Source organism: Sorex fumeus, unplaced genomic scaffold (assembly GCF_029834395.1).
Source record: "Sorex fumeus unplaced genomic scaffold, SorFum_2.1 ptg000122l, whole genome shotgun sequence".
In the NCBI taxonomy this organism is placed as follows: domain Eukaryota; kingdom Metazoa; phylum Chordata; class Mammalia; order Eulipotyphla; family Soricidae; genus Sorex; species Sorex fumeus.
In genome coordinates this window covers 18072488-18096406 of record NW_026606179.1, presented here as the reverse complement: position 1 = coordinate 18096406, position 23919 = coordinate 18072488, and the positions used below count along the sequence as shown (strand labels likewise).

The 23919-nt window shown below is 54.4% G+C and overlaps 2 protein-coding genes across 5 annotated transcripts; both read right to left on the bottom strand.

Annotated features, from left to right (window-relative positions):
* Positions 1-7424: 7424 nt before the first annotated feature.
* On the bottom strand, positions 7425-10795 carry SERTAD1 (SERTA domain containing 1). Its single transcript, XM_056136401.1, has 2 exons — positions 10625-10795; positions 7425-8457 (listed from the first exon to the last, which is right to left on the bottom strand). Exon 2 carries the CDS (start codon positions 8455-8457, stop codon positions 7756-7758), a length of 702 nt encoding a protein of 233 aa, XP_055992376.1. The 5' UTR covers positions 10625-10795; the 3' UTR covers positions 7425-7755.
* Positions 10796-17948: 7153 nt separating this feature from the next.
* On the bottom strand, positions 17949-21211 carry SERTAD3 (SERTA domain containing 3). 4 transcript variants are annotated; one of them, XM_056136211.1, is made up of 3 exons: positions 21060-21211; positions 19416-19675; positions 17949-19181 (listed from the first exon to the last, which is right to left on the bottom strand). In XM_056136211.1, the coding sequence occupies exon 3, from the start codon at positions 19173-19175 to the stop codon at positions 18582-18584; it is 594 nt and encodes a 197-aa protein (XP_055992186.1). In that variant the 5' UTR covers positions 19176-19181; positions 19416-19675; positions 21060-21211; the 3' UTR covers positions 17949-18581. The 4 variants fall into 4 exon arrangements, with proteins under 4 accessions (XP_055992186.1, XP_055992187.1, XP_055992188.1 ...); XM_056136212.1 differs by having other exon boundaries at positions 19416-19564; positions 21060-21189; XM_056136213.1 differs by lacking the exon at positions 21060-21211 and adding an exon at positions 19839-20937 and having other exon boundaries at positions 19416-19585.
* Positions 21212-23919: the final 2708 nt, after the last annotated feature.

Genomic DNA, 23919 nt, shown 5'->3' with positions numbered 1-23919 from the left:
GCCAGGGATTATCGCCCAAGCACTGTCAGCAGCTCCTGCCCCATTGTCCAGCCTGACTGGCCTTCAGACTGTCACTTCACACAACCTCAGCACCCTTCCACCCCCCAGGGCTTGAGTTCTGACCCCCAGGGCACAGGGGACCCGGAAAGCCTTGGCAGGGTCCCAGAACACTAGGGGCCTCCCAGCTTCTCTCCAAAATGCCCCCTTCCCACTCTTAGCTGCCACCACCGGGCTGGCAGGAATGTGCTGAGATGCAAAAATGCCTCGGGGCTGGCAGTCACTGAGGGCTGGGTTGTGAGGCTGTCTCTGCCACAACCTGTTTCCCTGGGGGGTGGGGGTGGATGGATCTGGGTGAAAGGATTTCTTGAAGAGACCCTCACCCCACTGCAATCTCTGTCTCTGTCTCTATCTCTGTCTTTCTCTTTCTCCATAGATACATTCAGTCGCCTGATCATTTATTCAACATTCATCAAGGCCAGGATAATAAATTCCAGGGCTGGAACAAATATTTTGCATGTGGGAGCTCTGGGTTCCTTCTTCAGCACCACAGGGTCCCCCAAACACTGAACCATATATCACCTGAAAACCAATACTTAAGAGTCCCCCAGGGGCCAGAAAGAGAGCACAATGGTTAGGACACTTGCCGCACGGGATCTCACCTGGCTTCAATCTACAGCACCATATGAGGTCCCCTGAGCCCCACCAGGAGTGATCCCTGAGTGCAGAGCCAGCAGTAAACCCTGAGCACTGCTGGGTACAGCCCCCAAACAAAAAAGTTAAAAAAAAAAATAATAGACGTCCTGGCTGAACCAACCTCTATGGCCTCACAGATGGTTTGAGCAGGAGGGAGCCCGTGTGAGGTGATCTCCAGACAGGGGGTTATACAGGGGACCAGTGATAGCACAGCGGGTAGGGTATTTACCTTGCACTCAGTCAACCCAGGTTCGATCCCTGATATCCCATATGGTCCCCTGAGCACCACCAGGAGTAATTTCTGAGTGCAGAGCCAGGAATAACCCCTGAGCATCACTGGCTGTAACCCCCAAGCAAAAACAAAAAAGGAGGGTCACACAGTACCCCATACTAGTTGGTTTTGAGAACATAGTAAGGCTGAAGTGACCCAGGACTGCTTTCCCAAAGGTCACAGTTAATAGGAAGTCAGTCCCCACCCCCAGAACAATCCATGTGCTGCTTCAGCACTGTGAAGGGTGGGAGTGCAGTGGGTTTGGGAGATCCCAGGAAAGTTGGATGTTTCACCCTAAGAAGGGAGGTCAGGGAGGCTTCCTGGAGGAGGGGACATGTAAGCTAAGATTTGAATAACCCATAAAAATTAGGCAAGCAAAGAGCTGGAGCAATTGTACAGAGAGTAGGGAGTTTGCCTTGCACATGGCTGACCCAGGTTCGATCTCCAGCACCCCATATGGTCCCCCAAGTACCACCAGGAGTAATTCCTGAGTGCAGAATCAGGAGGAACCCCTGAGCATCACCAGGTGTGACCCCAAAAGCCAAAAATAGACCAGAAAAAAATTTAAAAAAATAATCATTAGGCAAACAAAGAGGGAGGGAAATTGTTTTTTTGCTTTCTGGGTCACACCCAGCGATGCTCAGGGGTTACTCCTGGCTCTGCACTCAGGAATCACTCCTGGCAGTGCTCAGGGGACCATATGGGATGCTGGGAATCGAACTCAGGTTGGCTGCATGCAAGGCAAATGCCCTACCTATTGTGCTATCACTCCAACCCAGGAAAACTTTTTTATTGTTTGTTGTTTGGGGGACACATACCTGGCAGTGCTTGGGAGTCACTCCTGGTGGTTCTTGCGGGGGGACCATGTTCTGGGGGATAGGAGCAGGTGCTCCAGCCTGCTGAGAGGGCAGAGGGACCAGAGAGAGCACAACATAGGAAGTTTCTGGAAATTGAGGGCTACGATCATGGTCATGTCTCTGGGGCCAAATGCACGCCTATTCCTTGGGTCTCTCATTAGTACATTTATACACCCTCTGCTTGCAGGGTCTTCCTCTGTCTCTACCCCTGGGCTGGGTAGCACAGAGGACACAGCTGAGACCCTGAAAGTGTTTTCACAGGACTGAGGGTGGAGGGGAGGACAGCATGGGGCAGACATCAAAGTAGCAATTGGCAAAATGAGTGGACAGTTTGCCTCTCAGATAAGTGCTGGATCAGATCTGGCACTCTGGGACTATCAGGAAGGCAGGGGGACTTCCTGGAGGAAGTGGTGTGTGGCGCTGGCACCTGCAGGATGCATAGGAGTTGGTGCTGTATTGTGGGTAGTGGATCCAGGAGATGGGGCACAGGTAGAGGGGACTCAGATACAGGGATGGGAAAAGGTGAGGAGGGGCTGAGGTCCTATCCTGAGGGTTCTGGATACATACCGGAGGGACAAAGTCAGAGATGAGCTTTGTGTATTTTTGTTTGTCTTTGGGTTTGGGAGCCACACCCAAGAGTGCTCCAGGGCTACGCGTAGTTTAGTGTGGCCCTAGAGGAACCATGTGGTACCGGACATCAAGTCCAGTCTCCTACATGTGAAGTCTGCATTCCAGCTGTCTGAGCTAGTTTCCTGGTCCCTAGAATTGACTTGTTTCTTTTAAGTTTACTTTAAGCTGGGGCTGGAGCGATTGTGCAGCAGGGTGGGTGCTTACCTTGCACAAGGTCAACCAGGTTTGATCCCCAGCATTTCAAATGGTCCCCCAAGTACCGCTAGGAATAATTGCTGAGTGCAGAGCCAGAAGTAACCCCTGAGCATCGCCGGGTGTTGTCCCCCAAAACAAATAATAATAATAATTCCTGAATGCAGAGCCAGGAGTAACCTCTGAGCATCCTTGGGTGTGGCCCAAATTATATAAATAAATAAATAAATAAAATTTACTTAAAGGGACTGGAGCAGGCAGGGTGCTTCCCTTGAATGCCACTGACCTGGGTTTGATCCCAGGCACTCCATAGGGTCTCCCGATCCTGCCAGGAATGATCCCTGAGTACAGAGCCAGGAGTAAGCCCTGCGTATCACCGATTATGGCCCCCAAACCAAAAGTAAATAAATAAATAAATAAATAAAAATCAAATAAAATTTACTTAAATTCTTTTGGGGGTGTGTGCACACCTGGTGGTGCTCAGGATCTTTTCCTATCTTGGTGCTCAGAAGTAGCTCTTGGTGGAATTTGGGGGCTCATGTGGTGCCAGGGAGGAATCAGGACCCACATGTGTTCCAGCCTGTGGAGGTGTCATTCTGGCACTGGCTAGCGTTGGGGAGAAGAGTCCTCCCTCTGCTCACCATCAGACAAACAGGGACACGCTGTCCCCGTGGCCAGCTCTGAGTGCAGGAAGCCAGGTCGCTCACGCACAGCCATTTTCTGCCCGGCAGCCCCCAGTCTATTACCCTGACGGAACACATTAGCTGTGGGTTCAGAAGCTGCCTGGTGTGCGTTCTAGAAGCTTCTTTCCCCAGTTTCCTGTGACGAGGAATGGTCTTTCTCTCTTTGAACTTTGTCTCTATGAAACTGTTCTCATATTCTCTCGCTCTCTCTTTCTCTCTCTCTCACTCGCTCTTGCTCTCGCTCTCCCCCCTTGCTTTACTTCCCCTCACTCTCCCTCTCTCCCGCCCACCCCCACCCCCTGGGTGTGGCAATGGGAAGCTGAGTTAAGGGGGTGGTGGTTCCGGCCAGGCCACCTCAGTAAACACAGGACATCCTGTGGGCTTGGGGAAGGAGGAGGTGGGAGCCTCTCTAGGGACCAACCTCTCCCAAGGTCCCAGCCCTCGCTGAACAGAAGCCAAGGCCACCTGGTGTCCTCCAGGGAAATGGGGTCCCCCACCCCTCAACTCCAGCAACCCAGAAAAACAGGATCCCTCCACCCTCACCACCATCAAGTCGGGGAAAGAGTCCCCTACCCTTCCTCACCACCAAGTCAGGCTCTCCGACACTCCTGTCCCCCGGATCTGGACCCAGGGACCCAGTCCCCCCAGGCACCCCACTCTGTTCTCAGCAGTCGCCTCTCCCTTCTGAGGGGATCCCCAGACCTCACCCTCGGTCTTTCTCACCCCAGCTCATCAGTGTCACCCCGTGTCCCCAGTCCCATTTCCTATGGCTGCTTTGTCCCTCCCTGGTCCCCAGCTTCCCCTCCTGCCTCACCCCTATAGCACAAGGCAGCCAGGGAGGACTGAGGGTGTGCACCGGGGCCCTGCCAATCCCTGCACCTCCCTTACTGCCCCCACGCCCCCATATCCAGCCAAACCCAGTGCTTTCAGATTCCTGCAAAGACCTGGGGCAGCATGGGGCGTCCTCACCTCCCAGACCTTATAGGAGCCGGTTCTCTTCTAGAACACCCCGCCGCCCCTCCCCACAGCCCTGCAAAAGAAAACACACCCCTAGTTTGCTGGAGGGAGGCACCCTACTTCAGCTTGCAGACCAGGGGGTCTCACTGCCAGAGAACAGCCAGGCTGGGGCTGGAGCGACAGTATAGCAGGGAGGGCACCAGCTTTGCATTGCAGACAACTCGGATTCAAGCCCTAGCACCCAACATGGTCCCCTGAGTCCTCAAGGCTGGGTGTGGCCCTCAAACTAAAGAGCAGCCAGGTGGTCCTGCTGTCCAGCCCCTTCTCTGCTTGGCACCCCTAATCACGGACGAAGTAAGCACCCTAAGAATCCCACAGTGCACCCACCTGTGTACCTGGGGTGCTCATCCAATGGGCTCAGGGCTGGGGGTGGGGGAGGTGGGGGGTGGAGGGGTGTCAAGGTTGGAGGAAGAAGCTGGGGCAAGCAAGGTTCGGATCCCAAAGGAGGGAGTGAACTGGGGTGAGGGAAAAATGAATAGATTTGTTTTTTCTACCTTACCCATTGGGTCCCCCACAGATGCCCCAGGAGCCACAAATGCTTGCAGGGGATGGGGGGTGGGGGGAGACCAGAACAGGCCAAGCTATATCAGGTGTTGGAGGACAAAAGTGCTGGTGGGACAGGGAAGCTGAGGATGGAGGGGAGCTGGCCTCGGGCGACTCTGAGGGGAAGACACTGGGCCTCTGTGAAAGGCAGCGCCCAGAGGCAGTGAGGAATGGAGTGGGCCCTGGAATGCGCAGGGGTCGGGCCGAGGGCGGAGGGCTAGGGCAGAGCCAGGAGGCCTGCTCTGCTCAGACAGACAGGCAGGCAGGCAGGCAGGCAGGCAGAGACAGACAGACAGACAGACAGACAGACAGACAGACAGACACACACACACACACACACACACACACAGAAGCCAGGAGGCAGGCTTGGACAAACACATACACACACACAGGCCCAGGAGGCAGGCTTGGATACACACACACACATACACATACACACACACACACACACACAGAGCCAGGAGGCAGGCTTGGACACACACACACATACACACACACAGAGCCAGGAGGCAGGCTTGGACACACACACAAACACACATCACACATACACACACACAGAGCCAGGAGGCAGGCTTGGACACAAACACACAGAGCCATGAGGCAGGCTTGGAGACACACACACACACACACACACACACGGAGCAGGTCCCTAAGCCCATGGGTGCCAAGGCACTGGGATCCCTGAGCAGTACGCAACCTTAGCAACAGGCCCAGGGCTCTGGGCGGTTCTGGGCGGGGCTCAGGGGCAGGTGGCAGCCTCTAGGCTGAGACACAGCTGCTGGCATCGGTGGGTATCACGGAGTTTTTTCCCCGAGGTGGCACTGAGAAGTGTGGGAGACAGGCCTTCACCCCCCACATGTCAGGACCCCTCTCTGAGAATAGAAAGCAGGGAGCGCAGACCCTCAGACTGGGCACCAGGGGGCACTGTTGCGTTCAGCCTAAACTGCCCCAGGCTCTAGGTCTAGGTCTGGGTCCGAGGGGTGCGGGGGGGCAAGAGCGACCCGAGGTGGGGAGAGCTCGGTGCTTGCAAGCCCCCCCCACTCGTCCCCCCGCCACTACTCGGGGCCAGGTTCCAGCTCCTTCCGGGCCATTTCCCCGGGGCCACCTCGGCCACCTCCAGAAATGGGCACGACTTCCTGCCCTCCTCCAGGAAGCCGGCTGGGCACGCCCCTTCCCGCCCGCGGGGCAGGCCCGAAACTGCACCCCTCCCCCCCTCCCCGCTCCACCCGGGCTTGGCCCTCCCTGAAGCTTCCGGCCCGAGGGGAGGCGCCGGGGCCCGAGCACTGGGGTGTCCCCCGGCCCGTGTTTCCCCTGGGGGACGCCCCCCGCTCCGTGTCCTCCCTCGCGGGTCCTCGGCTCCTCGCCGGGCCTCGACTCGGGGCCCCCGGCCCCCCACGCCCGCGCCTCCGCTGCCTGCGGGCAGCTTCTGGGGCCGCGCCCTGCACCCCCGTCCCCCCGGGCGCTGCCCTGCCCCCACGGCCGCCAGGAAGGACGCGGCCGGGTCCCGTGCCAGGCCTCTGAGTGTGCCGCCCCTCCCAGCCCGGCCAGGAATGCGGCTGGACGGCGGGGGCGGCGCAGACACCCCGCGCCCGGCCTATCACACGCGCCGGCCCGCAGGTGGCTCAGCTCGCTGGCGCCTGGCTCGCTCGCAGCGGCGAAGGAAGGCCGAGCGGCCGCCCTGGTGCCGGGCCGCGAGCCCGGGGAGCCGGCTGCAGGGCCGGCCGCGGCGGGGCTCCCCCCCACGCCCGCCCCCCGGGCTCATTTTTGTTAAAACTTGCCCTGGGGGCTGGAGGGGAGATGGGGGGTGCGGTTTACAGCACTTGCTGCCTTGCTCGCACATGCAGTAGACCCGGGTTTGAGTCTGCGTTCCGGAGTGTCACCACAGCACCAGCCCTGCCAGGAGTGATCCCTGAACACCACTGGATGTGCTCCCCCACCCCCCAAATCAAAACTTCCTCAAGTCTCTTTCCTTGGAGCCTTTTCTTGGGAGGGCTCCCCATCCTATTCAAGGGAAACTCACCTTCGCCCTCCACTCTCAGCCCCAAAGACTAGATCTCGGTTTTAAAAAATGTTTCTGTGGGGGTTGGAGTGGGGAGTGGGACAGACTAGAGATAAGAGTTCAGCAGCTGGGTGCTCGCCTTGCGGATTTGGTCGCTGGTATCCCATAAGGTCCGGAGCACCACAGGGAGTAATATCTGAGCAGAGCGCAGGGCAAGCGAGGAGCAACCTCAAGCAGCGCAAAAACAAATAGTGCCTGGGTGTCCCCGCCCCTCCCTAGGTTTACACAAGGGGCTAATGGAGGCCCGTGGCAGTAGATCCTCCAGTCTGAAGATCAGTGACCAGACCAGACGGGATTAAGTTTCTGATGAGAAACCCACCTCCCCCAGGGAGACTTGCTTCAGCCTCAGTTCCTCACCTATAAAATGGGGATAAACAGGCCCCGCTCCGCCCCCATTCTGTGGTTCAAAAGCGAGTCAACACATCCAGCGCTGAGTGCTGCGCTGGGGATACAGGGATACATTCCACAAAAAAAGAACACAGATTCTGAACTTTCATTTTAATTTCAAAACACTGATTGGGGTCTCCTCGCCCATCAGGGAAAAGAATATTCCCCGACTCTGACCTTGGCGGTTTCAGTCTGGCCCAGGGTCTGGTCATATCACATTCCAGTCCCCGGCCCTGTCATCACGCTGAGGGCCAACCCCAGAAGGCCTCCTCAGCCCCAGACAACAGGCCGGAGGGAGGGAGGATGCCTGGGCCGACCCCCTGTGCTCAGAGCCTCCTCTCTGAACTGAAGGTCCCTTCAGAGCATGGCGGGGCCGCTCGGCTCAGCCTGGCCACCAGACAAACCATCCAGCCGCAGGGGAGGTCAGCGCCCCGGCCCTGGCAGCCGCTCCAGTTCCTGTGTGCTGACCAGCATGTCCATGAGGTAGTCCAGCTCATCCAGCTCGGAAGCTTCCTCCTTGCTGGGGGCCTCCACGGGGCCGGCTTTGAGACCCTCAGAAGCGGGTGCCCACAGTTCGCTGTCGTACATGGAGGTGTCGATATCCTCAAACAGACACTCAAGCCCATTGTCCAGCAGACAGCCGGTGGCTGGGTCCACCAGGTCCAAGTCATCCAGACCAGTAGAGGCTGGCCCCGTCAGGCGGCCAGGTGGCCCCTCATCAGCCAGGGGCTGGGGGGCCTGACTCAAGCCCTCAATCTGGCTGAGGTCCTCCAAGAGGCTGGCCATGGAGGCCGAGAGGCTGGCATCCGAGCTGGCCAGCAGGCTGTCCACCACACTGGGGACGACGGGCGGGCTGGGCACGAGGGGCAGGGCAGCTGCAGGGGCCATGGATGCCTGGATCCGCCGGAGCGTGTTCACAACCAGCACCAAATGCCTCAGGTCAGGCTCACTCTGCCGCAGGCTATGGTGCAGTTTGAGCACCGACAGGTCAAAGAGGGAGCTGGAGGCAGCGGCAGGGGGGCCCTGTGCCTCAGCAGCGTGGCCAGGACCCAGCCACCAGGTGTCTTCCTTCCTCTCCTCCTCCTCCTCCTCCCGCTTACGTTTCAGGCTCTTGCTTAGCATCATCTGCAGAGAGAGATAAGTCATTGGGTGCTTGAAGTTTATACAACTGCAGTCTGGGAGCCCCTGAGAAGTCACCAAACCTCACTGAGTTAAAGAACCTTTAAGAGGTGAATGAGAGGGGCCCTTAGCACAGCGGGCAGGGTGCTTGCCTTGCACGTGGCTGACCCAGGTTCGATCCACAGCATCACATTTGGTCCCCTGAGCACTGCCAGGAGTAATTCCTGAGTGCAGAGTTAGGAACAATCCCTGAACATTGAGGGGCATGGCCCGCATGCGCGCGCGCGCGCGCACACACACACGCACACACACACGCACACACACGCACACACACACACACACACACAAACACACACAAAGAAAAAAAAGAGGTGAATGAAAGGGCCAGAGCCATAGTACAGCAAGGAGAGTTCTGACCACAGATGAGTGTGGTCCCCAAACATTAAAAAGCAAATGATAATCTTATTATATCAGAGAGTTGGTTTGGGGCAATGAATGAGACATAAATAAAAATTACAACTGGGTCTGAAACACAATCATCACTCATTGAGTATTCTTTAATAATTATTAGCATTTATGTTTTCAATGTGCTATATGAAACGTCTGATATTCAACCTTTCTTTGTCTTATTTGCTTTTGGGCCACACCCGGGAGTGCTCAGGGCTAACTCTTGGCTCTTGCTCAGGTTGTGCTTGGGGGACCCTCTGAGCTGGTGATGATCAAACTGCAGTTGGCCGAGTGCAAGGCAAGCACCTTAACCCCTATACTCTCTCTGATCCCTAAAATGTTTTATAACCTGGAAAAGCAGTTGTTTCTCACGGTACAGTCTAAATGGACTAAGTGTCCAGCATGCAGCCGACAATACATGAACAAATACAGAGAGGAATTGGACAGCGAGTGTTGGGACACTGCTAAAAGTTTCTACTGAGTGATCAGGGAAGGCTTCACTGAGGAGGTGACACCTGAACCCCATGTCAGTCATGGAATGAGCAGCAGGATAGTATTCCCCAAAGAGGAACAAAACAAAACAAGCAAAATAAAACCAACAAGCAAAGGCAAAGAAAGTGGACAAGGTTGAAAACATTTACTATGAAAACAGCCCAGCATAGTGGGACAGACAGAGATAAGGTACTGAGTGGTCTGGGGCGGTGGTTAGAGACCAAGGAAGTGGGTCGATGTGATTGTGAGTGTGGCAGGGGGTCCTTGAAGAGGTTCTGAACCTAGAGGAGTGAGACTGGGGGCTTTTCCGGATCCGGGGGGTGGCAGGAAGGGCGAGGGGCGAGGCCGGAGCTGGTTCGGGACCCCACTCGTCTACCGCAGGCTGGGTCAGAGATAATGGGAACTCAGACAAGGTGGTAGTTGGTGGAGCCGGAAAGATGCTGGATTCCGGATTGACTATGTGGAAGGCAGAGCGGACTGAACTTGCCGGGAAAGCCTGCTGGGAGGGCTCGCAAGTCAGAGAGCGGTTTGAAGACCCCCTTCCCCACCGCCTCCCGGCACTCCTGGGCTGGGGGCGCCCTGGAGTTCTGCACCCCTGGTCCAAATTGCGTTTTTGCACTGGCCACCGTCGGAGGTCCAGCAGGACCTTCGATGTGACCGCACACAGGATCCCTAACCTGGGTCCCGGGCGCCTTCGGTAAAGGCCCGGGAGTTCCGAACCTCAGGAATTCAACCCTCACCCCCCGACTCCGCCCCCGGCCCCGGGCCGGCGCCCCCTAGCGGCGCCAGGCCGTCTGTCCCCCACCCCCCTCACCGGGGTCGCGACTCCTCGGACCCCTGCCACCCCGTTGACACTGCACCCCAACACGCAGATTCCGGCTGCCAGAGGCCGGGGTCGTGCGGCCTGGGACCCCCAGGGGTTGCGCTGCCCCCTCGGCCTGTGCTCGCTTCCGGAAGGCAGCGGAGGCGGCTCCTCCCGAAGCGGCGGCGGCGGAGGCGGGTGAGTCACGCAGCCGGAGCCAGAGAGCCGGCGCCTCCGCCCCCTTCCCTGACTGCGGCGTGATTCACCCGGCCAGGCTGGGGCGCGCGGCACGGAAAGGCCCGTGCGTGTCGATCTGGGGCAGCCCCGGCGCGAACCTGCCGGAGCCGGGGATCGAACCTACGCAAAGACCCCGCCGCCGCCGCCGGGCCCCCCTCTCTCCCTGCCGCCGGCCCCTTCCCTTCATTTACATACCCAGCCGCAGCCTGCCAATCAGAACGAAGAGAGAGCCGACCGCAGCCAATCAGGGAGCGACGGCGGCGGCAGCATCGCTCTCGGGATCCCTCAGTAGCCCCGCGGCCGGCGCCTGGGTCGCGAGACGTACTTCTGACTCCGGCGCACGACTCGCAGCCCTGGACTCCCCTTAGTTACCGCCCACTCCACTGGAGGCCCGCCTTCCACTCTGTGATTGGGCAATGGAAGAGAAGGGCGGAGCCTGGCCGGCCGGTGTTGCCCGCCCTCCACGCAGTGATTGGTTCTGGGTGGAGAGGGGCGGAACCTGGTGGGGGCAGGTCCGAAGGTAGTCAAGGTTCGATTCAGCGCGCATGCCCCGGAGGCTTCCTGCCGGGAGCCGAGAGGAGCGAGGTGTCAGGTTTGTTGGGTGGGGAGAGGCGTTTGCCTCTAGCGGTGCGGGGCCTTCATACCTGTACCTCGGGAACCCGACATTGACCGGCGTAAGGGGCCCGCACCTCGACGGGCAGCACGACGCTACATAGATTTGGGTTCAAATTCTAATGATGCATATTCTGCGTGACCTTGGAAAAAGCACATTTGACTTCTCTGAACGCGGCGAAGTGTGTTACAAGGGGGCATCATCTTGCCCACTTCTTGGAACTCAGAAAACTTTCAATAAGGTTGTATCTCTAAGGACCAGAGCAATATAGTACAGTGGGGAGGGCGCTTGCCTTGCACGCCGCTGTTCCGAGGTTCGATCTCTGCCATCCCATATGGTCCTCCAAGAACTGCCAGGTGTGATCCCTGAGTGTGGAGAAAGGAGACCAGGAATAAACCCTGGGCATCTCTGGGTGTGGCCCAAAGACCAAAAAAAAAAAAAAAAAGATAGTATCTCTACTTCCAGATTCAGCAAGTTCAGGGCGGTTGGGCTTAGTTGTGGCTAAAAACCAGAGGGGAGTTGTGGAGAGTGTGGGGGTGGGTGAGCAGCGGGAGCCTCAAGGAAGCCACTGGATTCCCAGTCTGATCTCCATTCCTTCAGTCTCTGGGTGACCTTGGCAAGGGTCTTAGTTCTAATTCCCTGATCTTTAAAGAAGGGAAATGGAGTCTGGCTGACTGAATAGTTTGGAAAATTAAGTAGAAAATTTATTTCAATCCTTCTGTGATCTGCAACAGTGTCTTTTGTTAGTAGCAAAGAGTAATTGGGATTGTTACTAAGTTTAAGGTAGAGACCCGTTGGGTAACAGGTAGAGAGGAGGTTAACTCTGGGCTGAGAAATTGATGCTGGGATTTACAAGTAGCTCATATGCTAATTTACCTGCAAGGACCTATTAGTTGTGAATAAAATTCCTAGTTAGGGGCCAGAAAGATAATGCTGGCACAAGGCACTTAACTTGTCTTGCAGGAATGCTAACAAGTTTGATCCCCCCACCCTATATTGCTCCCTACCACCACCACCATCCCGGACAGGAGTGATCCCTGAGCACAGAGCCAGGAGTAAGCCCTGAGCAGAGCCAGGTATGGCCTGAAAACAAAAAATAAATAAAATAAAGCTTCTAGTCAAAGTAGGGGCTGGAGCGATAGCACAGCAGGTAGGGTGTTTGCCTTACACACGGCCGACCCGGGTTCGATTTCTCCATCCCTCTCGGAGAGCCCGGCAAACTACCAAGAGTATTCCACCCGCATGCACGGCAGAGACTGGCAAGCTATCCGTGGTGTATTCGAAATGCCAAAAACAGTAACAGCAAGTCTCACAATGGAGACGTTACTGGTGCCCGCTCCAGCAAATCTATGAACAACGGAACGACAGTGCTACAAGTACTACAATCAAAGTAAGCTCTTAAACATGTAGGGTATCTAGGACTGGAGCAATAGTTCAGCAGGTAGAGTGGTAGAGTGTTTACCTTGCACATAGCTGACCCAGGTTTGATCCCCGCCACCCCACAGGGTCCCCTTAGCCCTTTCAGGAGTTAGCCCTGAGCATAGAGTCAGGATTAAATCCTGAGCACTGCTGGGGATGGCCCCTTCCTGATGGTGGGACATTTATATTAAAATATGGCACATCAAGATTACAACTGTACTGTTGGAAGAAATGTTTAATTTCAAGAATACGCAAAAGGATTCGGTGGAGTTGGGGAAATATTGCAGAATCAAAGGTACATGACTGGGCTGGAGAGATAGACTAGTGGGTACAGCAGGTAGGGCATTTGTCTCGCATAGAGCTGACCCAGGTTCCAGCCTGGCATCCCATATGGTCCCCCAAATTCCTGAGCACTGAGCCCGGGAGATACCACTGAGCATTGCTGGGTGTGGTCCCCCCAAAAAAGAATGAGAGTAAAATTAGGTTGAGAGAGTACAGCAGGTAGGGCACTGGCCTGGTATTTGGCCAACTGAGGTTTGATCCAACACCTCACTTGATCCCTTAAGCACTGCCAAGAGTGATCCCTAAGTGCAAAGCCAGGAGCAAGCCCTGAGCACTGTTGGATAGGCTTGGCCCAGAAACAAAACAAATAATAATGGGAAAGAGAGAGAGAGAGAGAGAGCGCCAATGTTAATTAGAACCAAGACCTATGTTAGACAAGTTTACATCATTTAATCATTCCCTTCTCAACATTTCTTTAAAGAAGTCCCAGAATATCCAAGGGACTTTTCTGAAAAAAAAAAAAAAAAAAAAAAAAAAAGCTTGTAGGAGACTCTTGGTGAGACTCAATAACACTGAATAATTGTGTGTTTATCGAGCACCTGCTATGCTGTTCACACTGTTGTAAATGATGGGGGAACAGCAATGAAGCAGCCTCAAAGGGTCTCTCCTGGGATAGTTCAGATGGGATGGGGAGAGAAAAGAATCAGGCTACATTCACTGCTTCACAAATATTTGTGGACTGAGCGAGTGTTGTGGGCCAGACACTAAAGATGACACAAAGTAAAATCAGACAAAAATTTCTGATGTGCAGAGGTGAGCAAGAAACTTGAAAATAGAGAATAATCTCTAGAAAGGTGAAAAGGAAAAGCATAAGGCAGAAAGGAGAGTTATGAGTAGGAATGTGCAGGTAAGTCAGAGTGCTGGTGGGGTCAAGGGTCCCTGCAGAGGTGACCCCATTTAAGGAGCGACCTGGTGAAATGAGGGGTAGGAAGGCTCAGGACAAAGTACTCTAGCCAGAGGGAAGGACCAGTGCAAAGATCCTGAAGTGGGAATATATGGTTGACCAGGAATTAGGCCAGAGTAGCTGAATCCCATTTGGCCAGGGAGGTCAGAGAAGTTTCAGACCCTTTAATTTCAGGCCCTTCATGAACGTTTTGCCTCCCCCGCCCCCCCCCCCCCACCCTTTGGGTTTACTCCTGGCACAGCCAGCCGACCTCAGGGGACCATATGAGGTGCAGGTCAGTCACTTGCAAGGCAAGTACCCTACCTTCTGTACTATTTCTCCACGTCCTGAACTTTTGCTTTTCGTTCTGAATAGGATGAGAAGCTCCTAATGGTAAACAAATGAGGAAGATAATCCCTGCTTTTGTGGGGGGATTGAACAAAATTAAAATTAGGGGAGTGGAAGTGGTGGTGGATATGGATAATTCCGACATTTAGAAAAGACATCTGCTGTTTTTTTTTTTTTTTTGAGACGTCTGCTATTGAGCAATCCCGGAGTGCAGCCTTGAGGAGGCGACTAGAAAGCTGATACCTGAAAGTGAAGAAGCAGCCAGAAATGTGCTGAAGGGGGGAATGGAAGAGGGAGAGGAGAGAGATTGGGCCTGGGGAAATGAAACCAAGCTACCAGGCCAAGCCGGCTCAGAGGAAGAGCCTCCTCGAGCGAGCAGGGGGGGAAGGAGGGGGGAGAGAGCCCCGCCCAGGCCACCCCACCCAGCCTCAGGGGAGGGAGGAGGCGCCGACCCGGCTCCTGGCCACTGCTGATGGCCTGGTACCGGGTCGCAGGCCAGCGCGTGGGTGGAGGGTGGGCAGGTAAGTGAGTGCCGCCCACGCCCCGCCCCTGGAGGCGGGGTCAGAAAAGAACCCGCCCTGATAGGCGGGTCAAGTTCTCAGCCCCGCCCCGACTGCCGTGGCCCCTCCCCCAACGCGGGGCCTCCGGGCTAGCGGAGGCTAAAAGGTGGACTCTGCCCTTGCGACCAGGTTCTCTCGGCGGGACCAGCCTTTTCCGTTTCTCTAGTCAGTTCTTGAACCGGGTACGATACGGGCCTTTTTGAGCCTCAGTTTGGGGGCTCCTTCTGCAGGTTCTCTGTGGCACAGCGGGAGAGCGACACGGCTCCTCTGCACGAGGTTTCCTTTTAGGGCAAAGAGCCTGTCCTGTCTTTCCTCTCGGTCTCACCCAATGTAAAGGTCAAATCCTTCCACAGATCCTAGATGGTCTGCAGCCTGACACCCTCCCCGATCCCAACGCGCTTTCCTGGTTCCCTTTGCTCACAGGGAAACACTCCATTCCCATTCTGACCTCGGGGCAGTTCGCACTGTCCCTTCCCTCTGCCGGGCTGCATCCCCTGCAGACACTGAGTTCACCTCTCACTTTCTTCATATTCTCACTGAAAGCTTCCCTTGTTAATGAGGACCTGTCCATCTCACATAAATAGCAACACCCCATCACAGCCCCTCGCTTTTTCTTTCTTTTTTTTTTTTTGTTTTGAAGCAAGATATATCTTATTGGAATTTATTTAAAAGATGTGAGGGGAGCAGAAATACATTATCGAGAGAGAGAACACAGGCAAGCATAAAAACATCAAGAGACGCAAGGAAGATCGTTATTCAAAGGAGAACAGGGGCTTGAAGATCAAGCCTCTTTTTCTCTGCAGCATTTGACAACCCACCGAGGACCTTTTAGTGCCTTTTCCTTGTCTCCCTCAGCCTTGCAGGCCTCTGCTGCCTTAAGATACCAGGAAGTGCCGTGCATGTCCCTGAGAGAGTCTGACCCACCAAAGGCCATTTAATAGATGGGCATGCTGATCAGAGCTGGGTATGTACCCGGTCCCTTGCTCTTACGTTTTGCAGAATCACTCAGCAAGGCAGGAATTCCTCAGTTCTAGAGGTTGAGACATGCGGGTGTGTTTGAAGAATAGTAGTGTTATAGTGTGTGAAGCATAGGAGCATAAGCATGAGGGGGTGGGGGAGGGAAGCTGGTCCAGAGTTCATGGTTTTCAGAGCCGTAGCAATAGTACAGGGGGTGGGACTTTTACCTTGCCAGCAGCCATCCCAGGTTCGATCCCCGGCATCCCGTGACCTGTGTCAAACATGGTTGTAGGCAAGGAACAAGACAACTGCTCCTAAATTTCCAGCAGGCAAAGAAGCTAACCACAAACAAATAATAAATCACTTGAGATTGGAAGGTGCATGCTACAAAGTAAACAATCTGTATGAGTGTGTATGTATACATGAGGCCAGAGTTAGTATAGTGGGTAGGGCACTTGCCTTCCATGTGACTGACTAGGATTCAATCTCTAGAATCCCATATGGTCCCCTGAACCCCACCAGCAATGATTCCCTGAGCACAGAGCCAGGATTTAAGCCCCGAGCACTGCTGTGAGTGGCCCAAAAACAAAACAATGGAGGTGGGGTGCCAGGTGGGGAGTTTTGTCCCAGAACATGTTGAACTAGGAAGAACAGAGAGGGCAATGTCCCCTTCTGAGATGGGGACATTTAGATTGCTAAAGGCCATGGGTGAAGTATTCTCTGGCTGTTCAGGGCAGGTGCCTGAACCGCCCTGAGGTGGGAATGAACAGCCCTGAGGTGCCTGAACAGCCCTGAGGTGGGAATGAACATGGACTCAAAAGACAGTAGCATGGGAAGAGGGGAGAATAGGAAAACTGAGGCCTTGATGAAGCTAGGTGGCGGGGTACACGGGGTGCATACATAGTATGAGGCTTGAATAGGAAGAATTGGTCACATGCAAGTTAAGCACTATACCTCCTGGACTATCTCTCTGGCTCCCAAAAGTTGGGGTTTTATTCTCTTAAGCATAAGTAAACATGATCCAGTGTTGATCCAGTGTCCTCATGTGCCTTGTGGAGATTTCCTCAAGACCACCTTTTTCTGGACTAGCACAGCATGTTAAAAGCTACTCACAACTTTCAAACTTTGATGCTAGGTCCCTCTTAGGGTGAGACTATGGCTTTGAGCCAGAAGCACCTGCAAAAAAACCCCTTTCCCAGCCTAACGACTATGCCAGGCTTGTGTTCCTCTTTTGCAGTGCTTCTAGAAAAGTCCCTAAGTCCCTAAAGCAGTCATCAACTCACCAGGTTTGTGCAATGGAGCAGCTTCAAACACTGCATTTTCCCCGCTCCTTTTTTTTTTTTTTTGGCTTTTTTGGTTACAGCCAATTATGTTCAGGATTTTTTTTTCTTTTTGGGTCACACCCAGCGATGCATAGGGGTTACTCCTGGCTCTGCACTCAGAAATCAATCTTGGCAGTGCTTGGGGGACCATATGGGATGCTGGGAATTGAACCCGGGTCAACCGTGTGCAAGGCCAACGCCATACCCACTGTGCTATCATTCCAGCGCCCATGTTTAGGGATTATTCCTGGCTCTGCACTCAGGAATTACTCCTGGTGGTGCTTGGGGTACCATAGGGATGCCAGGGACCAAACCCAGGTTGGCAGTGTGCAAATGTCCTACCTGCTATACTTTCTCTTTTCCATTTCCCTGGAATTAAATTTTCCAAATAAATCCTGAGCACCTAACATTGCAGGGGGCAGGATAAGGCATTTTCATCTTCTAGATCTCACATTTCATAGAAAAACTGTTTTGGCCACACCCAGCACTGCTGGGGAGTTCAGGTGGTCAGGGATTGAACCCAGGGCTCCCCACATACAAAGCATATATTCATGCCAATCCTTTGTCATGACTGTCTACTTTGGGGGGCTGGGAGGTGCACACCCATGGTACTCAGGACTTACTCCTAGCTCAGGGATATCCTAGGGGAATATTATGTGGTACCAAGGATTGCAAGGCAAGCACCTTAGCCCCTGTACTCTCTCTGGCCCCAGTGAGACTTGAGTCTCAAGCTATTGTTTGACTAGCAATTCATGTACCTCAGTATCTTGCTCCTGTTAATCAAGTAACTACAAACAGCAGCACAAAAACAGGCCCAGAAGTAAAAAGACGGAATGTCCTAGTTTCATGGTCCTTTTTCCTCCTTGTATGACCCCCATCATATTACTTACCTGCCTGAACCTCAGGCTCCTTCCAGGTAAAATATGGGCCTCATATCTACATAAGAATGTAATGACTTAACTTAAGCACTCAGTAATAAGCCCCAATTTTGGCAGGCTAGAGGTGGAGGTGTCTAGGGAATTTACCCAGTTCCCTCCCTACCGACCCAGTGAAGTCGAGAAACACACCATCCCTTCCAAAATACTTTTATTAAAAAAAAAAAAATACAAACAAAGGAAAAAAAAAAGCCACCACAAAACCCGCCTTTCTTTAAATAGTGCGGCATGGAGCAGTTTGGTTTCCATCCTATTGCACGTGGTCCGGCCTGGTTATCAATCAGGAGGCTGCTGGGACTGGGGTCCTGCCAAGGAGGTAGGATTCAGCCTGGGCAGGGGGAGGATGCCAGCCCCTTTCCACTTCTGGGAGGTGCAGAGAGGCAGGGCCTGGTTTCCATAGCAACAGACAGCCCCTGCTGGGCGACCTTCACAGGCCCAGTTTTATCTTCCCTGAGGGCCCCAGTGGTCACCAGGGGAGAAGGAACTGGGAGGACAAGGCAGAAGAAATGTGAAGAGGGAAATCAGATTCCCAGAAACAGTCTTGTTAAGGCATTTGGAGTAGATAAATTAATTCAGGGAAAAAAAAAAAAAAACACCTTCACAGAAGGTGGTGGTAACCAGACACACACACACATGCAAGATGGTCTGTGGAACCCTGCAGTGGGAGGAGAGGGCCCCCCTCCCCCAACACACACACATACAGATTTGCCTCCTGGGCTCCAGCCCGCCTGAGATGAGGAAGGAACCACCCCCCCCACGCCCCCTTCCAAGTTTTAGGATCCCAGAATAATTTCCATGATGTGATCAAGTTCGTTCCACTCCCAGGAGCCTGGGGCACAGAAGAGGTTGTGCGGGGGCTCGGGTGGGGCCAGCGTGGGCTCCTTCTCCACCGTGGATGTGTCAATGTCCAGAAAAAAATCGTCCAGGCTGGAGTCCTCCAGGTACCGGGAACTCAGCGCTTCCAAAAAGACCGGATCAGGCTGGTGTGGCACTTCATTTTGGGGTGCTGGGGGCGCCACTGGATTCTGCGGGGGCTCGCTCTCGTCCATGGTGGTGTCCAGCTCCCTGAGAATAGAGCCAATGGTGGAGGACAGGGAAAAGTCCTCCTCACCCAGGAACAGGGGCTCCGGGGGCAGGGCCGGTGTGGGCGCCAGGCAGAGCGCCGCCTGCAGCTGCTGGAGCGTATTGTGGATCAGGACATGCCGGCGCAAGCTGGGGGCACGGGGGCCCAGGCTGCGCTGAACTTTGTCGAGGGAGATTCGCAGCAGGGCTTGCTGGTAGCTCCGCAGGCCTGCGGGACTCCAGTCCCATTTCTCATCTTCCTCCTCCTCCACATCCGAGTGTTTCCTCTTCAAGCCCCCAACCATGATGCCCTGCAGAGAAAAGTGGGGAGGGGGGGTAAGGAATCAGACACAGCAGAACCAGTTCTGATCCCACAGCTCCTGCTTGATTTGGGGGGCTGATGTTTAACCATCTCAACCTCAGTTTCCGCATCTGTCAAAGGAAAGCAGCAAAATCTCACAAGGCTAAGGGGGGGAAGTCTCATTATGACTCAGCACATGAGAACTCGATCTCGATCGAACCGGTGCTAGGTGAAGCCCACTTACTTGCCGATGTGGCCTTGAACAGTGAATTTACATCCTTGAGGCTCAATTTTTCTCATCTAACTCAAGTCCTTCTGAATCCTAAATCTGTACTCTCCACATTACTCATTTCTTCAAAGGTGTTACACAAGACAGGTGTGGAGTACAGAGACCTGGAGTGGAAGGAGGGAATCCTGGGTTTGAATTCTGCCTCTGACACTGCTCAGCTGTGTGATCTTGGGAAAGTGATGTAAGATCACCTCGCTGGGCCTCAGTTTCCTCATCTGTAAAACGGGGATTGTAGACATTACCACCACATTGTCACGTCGATCCCACGAGTAATACACATAGGGCCCACCGCAAAGGAAACATTTTACGGAAGGAGTTAATCACCAATAATATAATCCAAGAATTTTATTTGCACCACCTGGCGCCCTGTAAGGGAACCTTTTCTTGATCGCCTCTCCTTTCACAGGGCCGCTCTTTCTGTCCATTCCCTCTTCCTAAGCGACCTTGAGCTTGGAAGTGGCCTCCCCTCTTCCTCCACCAGTGCCTTTGGCTTTCCCGTGCAAAACGCCCCAAAGGAAAACTAGTTGGGACGAGACTAAAGCCAAGCCCCGCCCCCCACCGGCCCTTCCAATCAGGTAGCTCTCGACTCTCCCGCGACCTCGCCCCTCTATTCAGCGGGCAGACACGCCCCAATTTCGCTCAAGGCCTTCTGGGAAAAAAGGCAAATAGCCTCCGGGCATAGGCATTGACGTCGAGCGCGCACTACAGTCCCCAGAGGGCTCAGCAAACCACAGGGACCAACCCCCGCCCTCCCTCCGAGCATGCGCACAGGGAGGGGTGGGGGAGGGGAACCCGGACGTCCAGCTGCCCGGCGCTAGCCGAGCCCCGCCCTCCGTTGCCTCCAGGGCGGCCGGTCTGAGCTCCCCGCCCGGAGTACCCCTCCCCCCACCCTAAACGCCAACTCTGAAGCTGCTTTCTCTGGGTCCGAAGGAGTCTAGAGTCTACCCCGAAACTGCTCTCGGGTCCCTAACATATCGCTCAAAAACTACAAACTGCCCTCCGATCCACTCCGTGCGGAAGACTAGCTTCATTTCAATTCTGAGACCTTACCCCCGTTTAATTTTCTCCTATTCAACCCTTCCAAAAAAGCCTCCCGACTTCATCTCCAAACTCCCCCTCCGGCTCCAAGCGCCGAACGCTGGAACTCTTCTCCAGCACCCCAGCCGCGCCACCGAGTCTGGAAGACCGAGCAAGATTCCTTGCATCTTGTTCTTTCACTTCTCCAAACGCTCAGGATCCCGGTTCCAGCCCCTCACATCTCGCAGTATTGTTCCCCAGAATTCTTAAGCCCCGTACTCAACCCGAATTGTTCTCTCCAGATTCCCTGACCCAAAAGTTTCTTCCCAGGTTTTTCCGCTTCTCCAGACACACCATGTCCCCGTCTCAAACTCCCTCCACTCGAAAATTTTGCCCTAACTACTGCCGCCCAGGCTCTCTAACTGAAGTCTCAGACTCCCCCAAACCTCTCTAAAGCTTATCATCACTCTTAATCGGGAACCCCCCCAACTCCCGCTTAGACCCCGCCTCCGCAACTTTCCGTGCCGCGCCTCCACCTCCTTCAAACCATGGCAGAACCCAACCCGGGCAGCCACCCCTCACCTTCGCTGCCAGGTTCGGAATGAGCACCTCCTGAAACATCCGCAGCTCCGCCACCCTTCACTGCTGGGCAGGGGCCTCTCTCGCCTCTCCCGGGCCTCTCCGTCTGGCTCCGGGCCCACTCAGCTCCGCCCCGGACCGAGCCGCGAGCCGCGATTGGTTGGAATGATGCCCGCTGCCGGGCGAGGATTGGCTGGGCGGGGCCACCGGCCGGTTGCCTGGAGACGTCGGACCCGCCCTCCCGTCCCTGGCGCCCAGGACCATTTAAAGGATTCCGACTCGCCCCGGGGCGGAGCCTCGGCTCTGGGGTGGGAGGGTGGCGGGGACGTTAAAAACTGTTTCCTTTAATTCAGCTACTGTTGCGACTCCTAGGTCGTCAGCACTGCCCTCAGACCCCTTGATAGCACAGGCTTAGACCTCGTCGCGGAACAAAACTGGCCGGCAATCACTACCCCTCCTCGTTTTCCAAGTGACCAATGCGGAGCAACTCATGGAGGCCGCACCCCTGGGGTTTCGGGGGCGGGCGCGGCGGGCTGGGTGACGCAGCGGAAGAGCAGCCAATGGGTTAGCGCAGTTGAGGTTGCCGGGGTGATCACAGCCCCGCCCCAGCTGTAGCCTGTGGCCCCACTTTCGTAATTAATTCTGAAGCCTTTTTTTTTTTTTCTCAGCGTGTTCTCTTGAGGTCCCCCTCTAATTCAGCATGGCCCTGGAAACTCGCTCCCGGCTCCTCCTAAAAGTCCATATTAACTTTTCCAGAACCTGATACCCAGTTTGCTGTTGACCTTCCTGCAACACTGAATCACTTTGCTTTTCTAAAATGTTTCACGCTTGCCCAGTACCATTCGGAACAGAGATTTTTGTCCGTTTCCCTTATTTTTTGAACTTACCCGCGAATACTCAAGAAATGGAAGCGGAGTTGGCTTGGGTTCTTGGACCACACCCGTAGGTGCAGGAGGCTACTCCGGAGTCAGTGCTGGGGAGGGGTGGGGGGGCGCTCTCTGAACCAAGCAGTCTTTGGGAACTGCTCCAGTCCGCACGATTTGTACTCCAGCTCACTGAGCTAGCACTCCTCCTGCCGCTGCTTAACCTCTAAATTCCTAAATCAGTTCTCTCTTCTTTATTAGGTAAAGGTTCTGTCTGAGAGCCACAGCCCTGCCCCCTTTAATCCTGTTACCTATCTTTTTTTTGGGGGGGGGCCATGCCCAGTGGTGCTGGGATGTCTCCTGACTCCTTGCTGTGGGGTCGCTCCAGGCTATGAACCCTAAGTTTTTTTTGGGGGGGGTCACACCCGGCGATGCACAGGGGTTACTCCTGGCTCATGCACTCAGGAATCACTCCTGGTGGTGCTCAGGGGACCATATGGGATGCTGGGAATGAAACCCGGGTTGGCCGCATGTAAGGCAAATGCCCTATCCTCTGTGCTATGGCTCCAGCCCCAGGACCCTAATATCTTAAGATCAAGCCTGGGTTTTAGGCATGAGCACAGGTGCCCCAGCCTTTGGACCTTCTGCTGACCCTAAACCTGTTTTCTTCTTTTTTGGTTTTTGGGCCACACTAGGCTGTGCTCAGGGCTTTCTCCCGGTTTTGTGTGCCCATTCTTAGCCCTTCTCAAGGAATCGTACTAGGTGCTTGGGTATGGATCCTGAATCTCAGGCTATATGCAAGCTCTTACACTGTACTTATCTCTCCAGACTCTAAAATTGTTTTTTTTTTACTTCGTTTTGTTTTTGTAGTTCTACTGGCAGAGCTCAGAGGTTGTATCTGTGCTCTATAATCACTCCTGGTGGGACACAGGGACCATATAGGATGCTGAGGATTGAACCCTGGTCGACCCCATGCAAGACAAATGTCCTATGTGCTGTACTAATGCTCTGGCTTTGAAAACTGTTTCTTTTTTTCCTACTCTTAAAAAAATTTCTTTTGCCACACCCAGCAATGCTCAGGGATTTGTCCTGGTTCTGCTCCTAGGAATCACTCCTGGCGGTGCTTGGAGGACCTTATGCACTATACCCACTGTACTATTTCTCCAGCCCCATAAATCTGTTTTCTTTTCTTCTTTTTTTAAATATTATTTATTTGCTTTTTGGGTCACACCCAGCGATGCTCAGGGGTTGCTCCTGGCTCTGCACTCAGGAATTAGTCCTGGCAGTGCTTGGGGGACCATATGGAATGTCAGGGATCGAACCTGGGTCAGCCACATGCAAGGCAAACACCCTTCCTGCTGTACTATCACTCCGGCCCCCAATTTTGTTTTCTTATCCTGAAAAATACATCTTCAATTCCCAGACCACCTCTCAGCCTAATTCAACTCCAAGGTTTACTCTCTAAGAGGATCTTCCTATTCTCACTCTGGGTTCCCCTGGCTTCCCATGATCCCCTCATTTCTGCCCAAACTCCTTTGCGGTGCCTTCCCCATCTTTTTTTTTGGGGGCACACCTGGCAATGATCAGGGGTTACTCCTGGTCCTGCACTCAGGAATCACTCCTGGCGGTGGTCGGGCGACCACATGGGATACAGTTATCGAACGCAGGTCTACCGTGTGGAAGGTAAGTACCCTCCTAGCTTTACTATGGCCCCTGCCTTTCCCATCTTGGCCCCGGCTGTCTCTGTCTAGGTTGAGGGCTTTCTGGGGACAAGGTTACTGAGGTCACCCACTCCTTAGCATTGGCTAGCACAGGGCTGGACACATAGCAGTGCCCAGTTGATAAATGCCCAGGTAGTATGACAGAAAGAGAAAGAGGGAAGGGGCCCAAGATAGTAGAGAGGTTAAGGCAGCCTGTCTTGTGTGCGGCCAATACCTACACGTTATCCTCAGGAGGAGGTAGTTTGTTCCAGTCTGTGGCTGGAAAGGGAGCCTAAGATT

What these genes read in the sequence shown, in the direction of transcription:
- SERTAD1 (XM_056136401.1), bottom strand. Translation starts at nt 8,457, where the DNA reads ATGATGCTAAGCAAGAGCCTGAAACGTAAGCGGGAGGAGGAGGAGGAG.
- SERTAD3 (XM_056136210.1), bottom strand. Translation starts at nt 21,098, where the DNA reads ATGTTTCAGGAGGTGCTCATTCCGAACCTGGCAGCGAAG. An exon ending in TTCCGAACCTGGCAGCGAAG is followed by an intron (nt 19,182 to 21,059) that starts GTGAGGGGTGGC and finishes TTTTCTCTGCAG; the next exon opens with GGCATCATGGTTGGGGGCTT.